The sequence below is a fragment of the Acanthisitta chloris genome, unplaced genomic scaffold (assembly GCF_000695815.1).
Source record: "Acanthisitta chloris isolate BGI_N310 unplaced genomic scaffold, ASM69581v1 scaffold26386, whole genome shotgun sequence".
Lineage (NCBI taxonomy): Eukaryota > Metazoa > Chordata > Aves > Passeriformes > Acanthisittidae > Acanthisitta > Acanthisitta chloris.
The window spans coordinates 405-14588 of record NW_008679081.1 but is presented as its reverse complement, the minus strand read 5'-3'; the positions used below and the strand labels follow the sequence as shown (position 1 = coordinate 14588).

Below are 14184 nucleotides of genomic sequence, written 5' to 3'. Positions count from 1 at the left end.
CATATACATTCATCTGTTGTTTGAATGCTAGCTGCACTGAACTATCCAACAAAACAGAAAGAAACTACAGTCTTTACTAAGTTAATGGCAAATTACCTTTTGACTCCAAGTGAAAATTCTATCCAGCTACAGGAAAAGTCAGACTCTTTAAAGAAAAAATTGGGTTTACATTCTTTTAAATACAAAAGGAATGAATGTCTGCATCTCACATTTGCCTACTGGCTCCAGTTACTCTCACACAAATTCTTGGACTGAAATGAAAAGAATGGAGAGTGGAATCAGCGCTTAACTATGCCCTCCAAACTTCTATAATCTGATGCTTGCAATGCCAACTTCACACTGCATCCTCATATTTAGGAAGGCCTCACGAGGTATACGGACACCAAACAATGCTGAGTGTACAAGAGAAACAGTTTCACAAATGGGATATAACATGCTTCTTAGGCAAAAATGTGGGTTGTTTTTTGCTGTCATGCCTCTTTACCATTTTGGTCAATATTTGCAATGACAAAAGAGTCCTTGTCAAGAACTTGGTTGCATACACATATTTATGACAAACCCAAGAGACTCATTTCTCAAATCACTGACAGAATTTTACTAAGCAATGCATCTAAGTGTCTAGTGCTATCATAGTCCACAACATTTTACAAAGATATCTGTCATATTTTAAAATATATGAAAGCTTTTCCTTGTACTAAAGGTGATTACTTCTAAGTTTATAAGCATAATCAAGTCCTCTTTCTTCCCTGAAAAAAAAATGCATTTTTCTGTAGCTTGCCTTAAAGTGTGATCCAAGATGATTATTATGTTACTGACTGTAAATTTTTATATTAATGTTCCAACAGTACAGAAGATACACAGAATAAATCATTGCAAAAGAAAACTATTCTGCCTCTCTGTCACTATAGCAGATTAATTATACAATGCTAGCAAATAATTCCATTTATAAATAACAACACTGCACCTTTGACAAGATACTCAATCAAAAAAATAGGTTTGCTGAAATGCAGAAAATGGTCCTGTATAAACTGGAGTATAATTATAAATCAATTCTTTTGTTTCCTCATCTTCACTGGGGAAATGGTGCAGGCTCTTCCGGGCTGTAAAACATTGTAAAAGTACAGATCACTTTACTGTCTGTTATCCTCCTTGACAATATTTATCTTGGTAAAGTTATTTTGTGCAGCATAACAGCAAATAGAATTACAGTAACTTGTATGTGAAGAACTGTGAAGATACATCTTCAGAAAACTGGTTACAGCACATTTTATTACTGGGGAGGGAGAATTTAAGCCAAGACTGTACTAAAGTAGTTATCCATGAGGTACTGGCAGTATCTACCAGAAATACTAGTACTTGTAACACTGAAAGAAATGTATCAGAGTATCACTGAAAGCTGCAGTGTTAGCATGCACTGTGCTGGTGAAGACAATAAAAATTGAATCCTTGTCTGGTTTACCATGTTGACAAGTCTACATTAGTTAAAACTAATGATAGATACAAAAATGGTATTTCGGTAGAATGGTTTAGTCATTTAATGATCACAAATTAGTGTACTTTTTCCAGCTGAAAAGAGTTTATATTTTTCACCTGTGGTTTATTTTCAAAGTTAAGGAAGACATTCTGCATTACATTAGCTAAAAATGTCAATTACACATAGCAAAATTATGATATAAAGTACTCCGTAAAAGTACTTCACAGATCGGGGAGGTAGTGAAGAATAACTTATGATTTGACAGGTGAGATGGGGGATAGACACATACAGCTGGCTGAAGCAAGTTCACTAGAATTGAAGGTCAACAGATCCAAAAGCTAGTGGTATGTCTGCGTAGCACTATGCACACGCTCATTATGTATGTGTACACATATATAACTGAACTCCCATGCACTGTGTCTTAACAGGACTTACAAGCAGAGTTGGCACTTGTTTTGCCACATTTACTTGGCTAATGGCCTGAGCAAGCTTACTTCTGTTGGTAATACAGTGTGCAGAGAGGGACTAAAGTAGCAAACAAAACCAGAAAATGCACTGCATTCTACTATTAGACTGCAAAAGAAAAAACAGTCTCATACCATATTTTCTCCTTTATTTCTGTCTTAGTCTCCCATCTCACAGATTCATAGAATGATTTGGCTTGGAAGGGACCTTAAAGATCATCTAGTTTCACCCTCCCTTGCCATGGGCAAGAACACCTTCCACTAGACCAGACTGCTCAGAGCCCCACTCAGCTTGGCCATAAGTACCCTATCAAAATTCCTAAATTACAGAAAGCTTATGGACACTGACAAGGAAATTTATGTGGTGTTGCTACCTTTTTGCAAAGAGGAGTAAGACTACATTATGAAAAAAAAGTGCCTTGAACTTGAACTCAGTGCAACTTTTACTTCTACACTTCCCTTGATCAGGTCAGCACTAGTTGCATTACTTTGAAACACTGTCTCCTTGCTCCAATTAGTTTCTCCAATTAGGTGATTCCGATTAGAGATCAAGTATAGAGACTAAACTCAGTTAGCTTAATGATGGTGTTCTTCATAGTCTCAATCAATCAGGTAAGACAATTTTGTAAGTAGAAGAAATGGTTTAGTGAGGATAAATAAAGGAATAAAGTAAATTTGATCCCTTCAAATACTCCTGTATTTATATCCTGGTTATTTATAGCAAATAGACCAGAACTGTCATAATCTATCAAAACTTTATGCATTTAGTTACTTCCAGATTCTTAAGGTATAAACAAACAAAAGAGCATCTCTATAAAATTCAAAAATTTCTTGTGCTGTCTACAGTATACAACTTTTGGGCACCATATTGCACCCCTTTGACACATCCATATACTGCTCAAGCAGTATTTATAATCTTGGTGCATGCATTTTGCAAGCAAAATTGAGAAGACACTGAATGACTGTAAGCCAGTTTGAAACGGAAGAAACCTCTGGAATTATGAATGGAGTATTTTTTTGTTTTGTTTCATTGTCTTTGTGCAAGGGAGGTCAAAATGTTACAGTGATCATCTGAAATGGTAGAAAGTCACAGCACAGTGTTTTGGAGCCTGAAAAGAGTTCATGGAATGCTTGCCTTTTGATGTCACTTTCACTAAGCCATTCTATTTCTAGTATCCCTTGGTTTTTTATAAGCCTATAAAGCTTGCAGAGTAATCTTCTCAGAAAGCACTAAGAGGTACTGAACTTCGACAGCTGAAAGAGAAGTCCGTCATCTTCAAAGATTTTCACCGATGCTCCACTCTAAACCCCAACATTTATAGATAATAAACTTTTTACCTTCATTAACGAAGAAATCAGCCATGTAATATGCTGCTCTTACAGCAGCTGGGGAGTGTGGAATGCCTGGAGAATCTTTCCACTCAAAGGGATTTTTCTCTGGATGCCACTGAATGCCATAAATTGGATATTTGTATGCTGTAACAAAACACAGAGCATGTAAGCAAGGTGTATGCCTTAAAAATTATGTGCTCATTCATACTGCTAAAGAAACTCAAAGGATAAGCTACAAATATACCTCACTTATCAACAATTTCACAAAAGCTTAAACAGCAAGTTGAAACTGTTAAAGTCACAGAAGAACTGAAGGAAAATAAATAGATATTGTAAAAGAAGGATCTCATTCCATGCAAGAAGATATTTGTACATCACTTTTTTCAGTATTCATTTCAGAATTTATATATATATATATGCTTAAAAATAATGTTACATGTGTATCTGTCTCAAAACTTCCTATCTGCTGCCAGCATCACTCAACATTCAATATTCACAACCACACAGGATATTCCTGCCAGTTCCATGGGAACAGATCCAATTCTTAGTATCTCCTTGATGGCCCAGTCAATCCAGAGGCAGCTCAGCTCCCATCTGCTCTGGCCAGGCCTGATACACATGGTGGGGAAGTCAGTCCTTAACTCTCTTACAGAGAATAGCAACACAGCAGCTGATGACTGCTCTGTGATAAACCTTGCAGGCACGGGAGAAGTCTGTCATTAGCCTAATCAGGTCTGCTGATCAAAGTGCTATTCTTCTCTTTTGGAGGACAGCCAGTATGACACACAGAAGACAGCTGGGCCTTACTGTAGAGGTGCTGGTGGTGCACTGATCAAGATAAAGCACTTCCTGAAGAGCTAACTTGTTTCTTGAGCTGAGCAAGCCTGGTGCAAAGCATACACAACAGGGGGTAAGTAATGCCAAAGGCCTTTCAGAGAGGGCAATCACCAGTATTGCCGCTAAAGTAATGAAGGATGTTGCTGTTACCTCAGCAGCCTGAATTGTTCTTCCCATGCAGTAAACAGATAGAGAGCACCATGGGAACACAAGGCTAAGTAGACAGAGGGAAGGCAAGGTGGGACAGAGGCACACTGCACCGCGGAGGGATTAAACCACTCAGGACAAATGCTGTGCACTTCAGATCACAGCACTGAAACATGCCAGTGCAGAAGTGCAGCAGCATATCTGAAAGGGGAACAGCGGGTGAGGCAAGGAAGTAATCAGGCTCACAGATATGTACTCAAAAGATAAAACATCCCTGCAAACACATTATGCTCCTCAAAGCCACAGCACTGACAGGGATGATGCTCCCCTAGGAATCTGCAATATGAATTAACTTAAATGCCACAACACCCCTAAAGAATTAGTTTGTTACAGTCACAGTTTCCAAAGGAAATTAACTTCCCTACCTTCCATGGTAGATATAAACTCCAGTTCATCATCAGTGTTAGTGGTCAGAACATTATAGAAATCACGAAGCTTTTCATTAGTTGTGAAATTCTGTGATAAGAAGAGAGGGGAAATAAGGTGTTATTTGCCTATTTATTTCTAGTTAAGCAAATGTGTTTGTACGCAGGAAATAAAAAGATCAAATACCTCCATGGAGAGGCTCCACATATGGAAGTTTGATGTCAATGGCTCAGTAGCAAGTGCGTGTAACACATCATCAGGGAAATTCCTGAACAATTTGCTGTCTTTTGCAGCTATTACCAAGAAAAAACAACAAAAAAAAAATATTGCCCATTATTTAACCTGCTAACAGATGGACTACTACTGAACAGAAGACAATTGAACTTTGCAGTAAAACTTAATGATTTTTAGAAAACACTGCAAGAAAAAAGAGTGAAAAAACTACAACAGATTTTCAATATGCTGTTACCACTGTCCACTAGTCTTGACCCAGAGAGGATCCAACTTGCTACCCAAGTTCTCACTAAAATAAGCATCATTCTTTGACACTTATTTCAGTGACCTTTCCATTCACAATGAGCACAGATGGCAGAATTTGTGAATGTTACCTGGCGTGCAGATGGATTCCTCACAAAGTAAAGGATAAAGTATCAACAGAGGCCACATTTCACCACTGTTGCTGAGTACCACAGCTCTATCTCTGATTCCGATACTGTTCAAGTGGGACAGTAATGCTAATACTCATCGTTAGGAAAGATATGATTTGAAAAAAAATGTAAAATTTAAAATCACCTGCTCTCCAATTTTGATAGATTTTGAACCCATGAATTTTGTTCAACTTGGAAACAAAAAGGGCCCTAAATGGCCATTAATTTTGTAGGTCCAAATTATCAAGTGACTCAGAGTCACAGCTGTGGTTTTTGCTGACTGCTGTTGGTTTCAAATGGCTTGTGCTCACACCTCTGCTTTAGAAGTGATAGAGTTGCACTGACTATATAAAAACAGTCAAGGCAACTTAATAAGAAAGAATTTAAGAAGATAATCATCAGAAACCTCCCAAACACTCACCCTTGCATATTTATCATGAACAAAACACAACACTTCTCAGCAAAACACAGACACGAGATGTAACGAATTTTTCACCTGAGGTAAAGTTCAGAGGAAGTGAAAATCCATTTGTCTTGGTACGAACAAGTAAAATGTCACCACTTGTGAGATATGTAAGCTCTTCATGTCCAAGACATGTTCCCCATATGGGGAAATAGTCTCCTTTATCGTTAGCCTTCAAAATAAAAAGCAACGACATAAGGAAAAAGTAATGAAAATTTACAGAAAGAAGACTGACAAGAACTTCCTATTCTTTTCACTTTTTTTTGGGTAGGTGAGAACTATAACTACTACAGTAGCACAAATTGCTACCAGGGGAATTAAAACAGTTCAGTTACAATTGAAACAAACACAGGCTCCCACAGTTTTTCTCCTAAAACATGAAGGCTACAGTATATACACTAGCACGCTGAAGCAGTAAACTGAGCCTTATGTTGATACTAATTTGACTGTTCTGTTCTACAAGTAAGTAAGGTTGACAGCAGCATACACAGAAACAATAAAATGTCCATATGCCTGTGCCTACTCATTTGTATTAAGAAAACATGTTACTATTACTAGCATAATTATGGTCTTAAGTGACATACTTATATGCTAGTCTAACTAGCAGATTTAAACTTGTGTTCCAGAAAGACAAAATGTGAGTTTAAGCAACATTAAAAATTTAAAAAAAAAAAACAAAGTGGCAATCATTTGGAAGAGAATAAAAATTGGGGGGTCATAGAACTATTTCTCAGAGCAAGACATGGAAGATGGACAGAAAGAAGGCTAATAGTACTGCAGAGTCTTCATGACCACCTGTCAGGCATGGCTATTCACAAGGCTTACATGAAAGACAGTGCAGTTGTAAGTGAAGAATACAACCACTAAAGGCAAAAAGTAAACTAGTTTATAAACAATTACAACTGAACCATAAACATTCTGTGCCTCCCTCTACCCCTTTTGTTAAATAAACAACTGCCTGGAGGCTAAGTATAGATTAAACAAAACCCAAGACATCACATTTTAAAAGCTAATTTAAAAGATGGAAAACAGTATTTCATAGGTTTTTGCCTAGCTAGTAAAATTCTATTGATTTGAATGGGGGTTAGCATTTCACATTCTCTATTCACATTAAAATGGAGCCGGACCAAGTAAGTTCTCATTGTGAACATTTGCAAATGAAATGGACCCCTCATATTGTTTTAGAAAAACACAAAATTCAGTCAGTCATTCTGTACCTGCTAAGGTACTCTTGGCTATTGTAGCTTACCTTACATTAGTAAAACTCCCAATAGTTTATAGCACTAATTACATCTTGAAAAATGAAAATCAAAACTCACAATCAACACAAACAGCAAAGAAAAAAACCCCACTCTGACTTATTAGTAAGGGTTACCTATGACGAACTGAAAATTATTTTCTGCCTTTCACCCACCTGTGGTACACATATCAATTAGCAAACCTGGCTCTCCAATCATAAAATACACAATGCAGTTCATCATTGTGAAATGTTAACAGAATTTCATAATAGTACAGCAAGCCAAAAGAAACCCTTGTCCTAGTACCAAATACCAAGACAGAGGCTGCACTTGACACAGTGAGCAGTTCCAAAGAAACCAGTGAGATTAATTGCCTCACATAAAAGTGAAACAGTCTTTCCAAGACTCGGGTTTAAGGTGACAGACTAACAATCACCACGAATAAAGGCACACAAAAGAACAACAACATTAGTGCCATGGGCACTGAAGAGTAGGGAACTTGATTACTGAATTGCAGCAGCTGACTGGTCCTGTGAATGCCACTGCCTGCGTTTTCCTTGCCTGCTGGTGGGAAGTTGGCAGCAAGGGTAGAAGAGGAATTCCTCACTGCCAATGAACACTTTTGCCACAGTAACAATTTTAATACTACTCATAAATGCCTCTAGAAGAGGGCACAGTTTTCCAAAGTATGACTTCTGTGACAATTTTAATCAATGTTAGCTGGAAATAAAATAAAGCCACTAAAGAGGAGAAAAGGGAGAAAATGTATGTTTTTATTCAATTTGAATAAAGGAGATCCTTAACTCATCACAGGGATTGTATACAAGGCTCAGGGAACCTCCATGCCTTTCTGCAATGGAACTTCAAGATGTGTGATTAGTATCCAGAAAAAAATCACCTCTTATGCTCTAAGAGAATTAAATCTTCAGTAAGGATTCACAGCCTTCCTAATGCTCTTTGAAAGAAACAGCTTTCTCAGAAATTTAATCTTTTCTTAATAAAGCTAATGATCATATAAATATTAAAAGATAATTGATATAACTTCTCAAATGTTCTTACCATTTTTTTATGTGCTATAACTTAAGGTAGTGTTTACTTTAAAATCTGCTATATTTGAGTTACTAATGCAAAGAAATAGGTAAAATGGTATAACATGCTAATGTATATCCCTCATCTGCACCTCCAAAGACATATATACATCTTCCTACAGATGAGTGAGAATAAAGGTGTTTCACTTGCTGTAACACATATGGGAAGGGAGGTCTTAATGTTACGTTATTGCAAATTGGTTTATTTGAGAATATTTCCGGAATTCTTTCTGAACCTAAACTTTGGGCATTAGACTTCTAACAATTATTACATTTATGTATATCTTCATTCACTATTTAATGATACTATGGAAGGCATTACTGTTACTTCATTGCAAGTTCCACACTGTACTCAAGGCCATAAAACCTTGAGTACAATGAATAAATTACAGTGTTCTCACCTGAAGAACTTGGAAGTTTAAAAATCATAACACAACATATAACAAGAGAGACTGTCAGAAGTCTGAATCTTAAGCTATTAAATGACTTGTTTTTCATGCAGAAGCAAGAAATGAGCTATTTTCAGGCTTACAGTTAACACACTGGATGCCAGTGCAAAACTACAAAAAATAGGAACCTCCCTGTCATTTTGATCTCTGAGCAGTGACAATAACAAGAACAGCCTGTTCCTTAGTAATTACCTCTAATGCCTTGTCATAAAATATCTTAGCAACTCTCGAATATTCTGAAGTCTTAAGATCCACACCACCTCCTGGAAAAAGTACCCTGAAAGGCAACATTCAAGAATATGATTAGTAACAGAGATCAAACTAAAACTTGGACAATATACACATAGGTTTGATAGCAGTTTTAAGGGTAGGATTCACGTCTAGGTTTCAGAAATCTAGAGACAGGCATCTGTGCTTCCATATGCATATGGAAAACATATATCCATATGCATTATGGACAACAGGGATCTAACCAGGAAAGATTCAAAACAGGAGATTTTGAGATTCAAATAGAATTCAAATACTTTTTCTAGCGCAGACATGTAATCGATGGGTAAGCTGAACATCCCTGTCAGCTCCACTGGCTGTACTAGCACTCTGTTAATTATGCGAGTTCGGACAGCTAGTGCATATACAGACAGCTAAATTTAGGTGTTTCAGTCTTTAACTGAATCATATTCTAAATTTTAATGTTCTTCTACTGAAGAACGGTTACTATGACAAAGTAGTGATTGAGCATAATGCAATGTAAGGAAGAGGAGAGTAAACAAAAAATACTTAAAACATCCAGAATTCAGCTGGTATAAAAAGCATTGCATGCCATGACTTTGTCAAATTCTCTCCTCTTAGCTGACTCTCACTACCACTTTAAAATTCTGACCCCAATCTTAATTCATCCTGTTCACTTTCAGTAAAGAACTGCGGCCCTGGCAGAGTGACCTTCTTATCGCAGACAACACAGATCAAAAAGTTCCTACTAAAGAGAAAAATAAAGTGTGCTTGGTCATAGCCATTGGTCACACAGGATCCTATATAGCTGAAGAAAACAAAGCAGTCTCAGGGACAATTTCAAGGAAACAGTGCACAAGCTTTTTCCACCACAAAGAATAATCAGCAAGGGCAATTCCTTGTGAGGCTCCCCAGACCAAACATCACAAAAGCAAAAGATTCAGAACAGCCTAGCAGAGATTTCACATGTACAAATGATGACATTGAAAGTTATCAAGTACCATTAGGCACAGTAACATGAACAAAGGAAGTCTCTTCTGACTCTAACTGAAACAGTGGCCAGAGAACCAACAGAACTGATGTGTGAATGCTCCCTAACCCACTGCAGCACAACCTCAATTAGATTTACTCAAGTCATACCCATCAGTTGCTGATCTTTTACCAAAATGGCTGAAGGATTTCCTCTACATTTCTGTGCTCTGGAAATGTCAACCTGTATCAGTAAGATACTAACAAACAACTAGACATAACTAACATTTCAAATGATCCCAAGCATTTGCAGAGCAAGTGTGCATTTAAACCCCTGTGACCAAGTTAATTTTAAGGTGAATAGTGCACAGGATCATGCAAAAGTCACCAAGTAGTTGGTGGAAAAGTAGTGTTTACAGAAATATAAATCAAATTACTCTCCAGCGTCAACACTGAAAATTAATACAGATGAATGTATTTTCAAAAGAAGCTAGATTATAGATTTCTTCAGAGATCTAATTAGACAAATAAGGTGATCCTTACTTGGAAGTAGTGGAAAAGGCACTCCACCCGTTCCTTTTGTTCAAACAAAAAACTGGCCAATATTAATTAGGAAAAATGATTGTCATTTTTGCTAGTGCAAAAAGGAAATAACCCATTAAGTAGCAATGATAATTGCTTGATATTGTCATAAGCAGACTGAAATGCAACTACATGTATTCCAGTATCTCTGACTGGTTAAAGCTGATGAGCATTTCAAAGGCTACCTCAGGAATATATTGCTGGAGTCATAAAATTATTCTCTACTATAGTAAATGTCACTATTTTAAGAAGGTAGCATTTAATAAGTAATTTCCAACTGCAAAGAACCAACATGAAAGATCATTGTACCTCCTGTTTACTCTAAGTTTCCATAGAATGAAAAATCATTCCCTCCAGAGATCTTATTTGTTATTGACACAGTTATACTGTGGAAGTCATTAAGTGACAGTGGAAGGCTACAAGAGGAAATATAGACCATCCTTACTCACCTGCATAGCACAAACTCAACTGACAGTCACTGTGAAGATGGAACAACAAGGGAACTGAATCTACTTGCCTCTGATTCTGCATTGAGTTAGGTGGTGAGATAGAAAGAACAGGCGAACCCATGGGTCAAAAGTCCTTTTGGCAAACAAAGAGACACTGACAGCCATGAGAAAGGGATGAAATGATTCATTTTGTTTCCAACATGAGCCACAAGGGAGAAAGTATCACTGTCTTATACTTGCTTATATCACAAGACTGTAAAGACCCATGTCTTAGTGCACAGGGCATGCTGTGGTACGTAAGAGGACAATGCTCTCCCCAGACAGCCAAAGGTCTAAATCTGCAAGTTCTACACATGCTGATTAACAATCTAGTATATGCATAAGCTTAACAAAAAGATTCATGGTTTAAGATGCTCATCTCATGACTACAAGTAGCACAATCACATGCTATGGCCTCACACACAATCAAGGCTGTGAAGTGTAGCATCAGCTGATTTTACTCCTCTAAAGTGCACTTTCAGCACAAGGCTAAAAAACCACAAAAGGTTTTGACTTTGCTTAGTCCACAATTAAATCTGTTAAGTAAAACCACACTATCCCACATTTAAAAGCTAGGAAGAACGCATGGGTGGAGAGCTGCCATAGGTCACCTGAAATGTTAGAAAGTTTGTCTAAAAAAGACCTAAACCACAGAATTACAACAGGCAAGATGGGCCATTCAAACAGCCAGAGAGAAAAGAAGAAAAAAAAAAGAGAAGAAAATTGTTACTCATAGAGGAAAGAGGGGAAGAGACTGGAAATCAGAAACTTCTGTGATAGAGGAGATACGGAAAGGACTGGAAGAGGGAAAAAATTCTAGGAACAGGAATGAAATACTGTGCAAGTGCTATTAAACATTGAAATTAAAGTGACAGTTTGAAAGAGGAAGAGAGAAAAATTAACAAAGAAGAAGTGGGGTATTTCACTTCAAAATTGTTAATCACTATAATCCCACTTCTGCCTTCCTGCAGACAAACACAAGAGAATGTGAAGATGAGCTCTGGCACTTGCATATTAACTGACATATGTTCCTCAAGAAAGGAAAGGCAGCACACCAATATCAGATGTAAGAATGCACTCTCTGTCTTAGAACATATTTTCATGCCTGCAGTGCCCAGCACTATCGAGAGAGAGAGCAGAAACACAGTGTTCTTGGGAATACAGCAGAGCTCAAAACCAGAATTATCAAATCTTTCAACAGAAAAATCAGTGCTCAAAACTTACCCGTTAATAGAGTAGAATATCTTATCATATTCTTCATCTGTAAGATTTAATCTGAAACACCAAAAATAATTATAGATTACATATTAAACCACAAAAATATCATCATTACTGAACAGAAACATCAGGCACAGAAAAATATGTAGAAAGCATGCTTTGAACAAAATAAAACAGGCCCAAATCAGTTGAAATATTTAACTTGAGAGAACTCAATCCACAAGATTGACAATAGGGTCCTGCCAGGTACAGTTCAGAATTAGGTACTCTGAGATCCTTTTGCAGACACTGAAAAAATTTACCATTTACATGAATGGCATGGTTATTATTTCCTGCAGACCGGCAACTCCGGTTTCCAATTGACTCCAAGGAGGGCAGAGCTGCAAACAGTGAGTCACACCCATTCTTCAGCAAAGATATAGTTGAAAGGTGGAAAGATTAGAAAGACCTTAGTATCAACAAAACAGCAGCAAAACAGTGTGATGGTGTCATGGTTTAACCCCAGCCAGCAACCAAGCACCACGTACCCACTGGCTCACTCCCCCACCAGTGGGATCAGGGAGAGAATTGGAAAGGTAAAAGCTAGAAAACTCATGGGCTGAGACAAAGTTTAACAGGGGAAGCAAAAGCTGCACATGCAAGCAAAGCAAGATAAGGAATTCTTTCACTATGTGCCATGGGCAGGCAGGTGTTCAACCATCTGCAGGACAGCAGGGCTCCATCATGCATAGCAATGACTTGGGAAGACAAATGCCGTAACTCCAAATGTCCCACCCTCTTTCCCCCACTTTATACACTGAGCATGATGTCATATGGGATTTGGTCTTCCCTTTGGTCAGTTGGAGTCACCTGTCCCGGCTGTGCCTCCTCCCAACCTCCCAGTTCTGCACCAGTGTGGCAGTATGAAAAGCAGAAAAGGCCTTGGTTCTGAGCAATCACTGCTCAGCAACAACAAAAACATATTTATATTATCAGTCCTGTGTTCAGCACAAATCTAAAAGATACTAGTCCCATACTAGTCACTGTGAAGAGAATTAACTCTACCCCAAAACCAGCACAGATGGCTACACTTCTGCAGAACTCATGCACAGGGTACAAGTCAAAGTGTCCATCTTTGCTGCATCTAACTTAATTGCCAGAACTGGAAGTGTTCATTCATTGATGAAGCTTCTGGTCAACAAACACTCTGAAAGCTCCAGCAGCTACATGAGGAATGCTGGCTTCTAATTCAGACACTTAACTGGGGCTCATATTGAACTGTGTAGATACATCCTACACTGATTTGCTGCAGCTGCATTAGTATCATTTTTAAGTTCTGAGAATTATAATTTTATAATCTGATTTCACTGCATTTACTATTTCATAGCTAACTGTTGGCCATGAAATCAGTTCTGTTACTTACTCTTCTGTTTTTTACTCAGCAACTAAAATACAACACACGGAGTTAGTGACCGATAGTTCGAACACAACTGGACTTGGTTTCATTCCTTGAATTCCAGGGCTACAGAATGTGACAGAAGATAGTATGTATGTAAGTATCTAGACATCTACGTGTGTTTGTGGGGCACTACACATTAGGATGAATATAGCTAACTTCAAAAACCACACATGCAAACTACAGAAAGAAGTTTTACAGGTAAAAAATATTAGTACTTTCCAAAGAAAGTCTATTAACATAAGAAGAAATATTAAAACATATATGTTCCACTCTGCTTGTATTCTGATTCCTAAAACTCCCTGCAAATTGTGGCATCTTGAAATAGCCTTTGAGGAGCAACAAGCATTCAGAAAAACATCACAGCTGGTTTCTGTGCCTCTAAAATGGTACTATTACATAACAGAATTATTATCTGCTCCTGAGGATATAAAAAAATTTACCTTATTGGCACAGCTCGGGCACCAGCAGATTCCACAAACTTCACATACGAAGCTGCAATATACGATCTTCCGAATCTCTGGAACTCACCATAGTGACATTCCTGTGACAATATCCCTGCGGGTCCGGGAAAGAAAATTACCACCAAATAAACGGCAAATGCTACAGAGTGAAAGAAAAACTAAACTCCCATTTCCCATACGCCAGGTCAGAGCTGCTTTTTTTTTTTTTTTTTTTTTCCCCCCCATTTTTTTTCCC

General features: G+C 37.7%; 1 protein-coding gene across 1 annotated transcript in view; it reads right to left on the bottom strand.

Moving 5' to 3' along the window:
* Positions 1–440: 440 nt before the first annotated feature.
* GGH (gamma-glutamyl hydrolase (conjugase, folylpolygammaglutamyl hydrolase)) overlaps positions 441–14184 on the bottom strand; it is a gene marked incomplete at its 5' end in the record, with an annotated part of 14145 nt that continues 401 nt past the window's right edge. Inside the window, 8 exons of the mRNA XM_009077168.1 lie at positions 441–1100; positions 3277–3414; positions 4680–4770; positions 4867–4973; positions 5824–5962; positions 8758–8842; positions 12057–12107; positions 13929–14043. Of these exons, the coding sequence (XP_009075416.1) occupies positions 979–1100; positions 3277–3414; positions 4680–4770; positions 4867–4973; positions 5824–5962; positions 8758–8842; positions 12057–12107; positions 13929–14043 (848 nt within the window). The remainder of the gene's footprint in view (positions 1101–3276; positions 3415–4679; positions 4771–4866; positions 4974–5823; positions 5963–8757; positions 8843–12056; positions 12108–13928; positions 14044–14184) is intronic.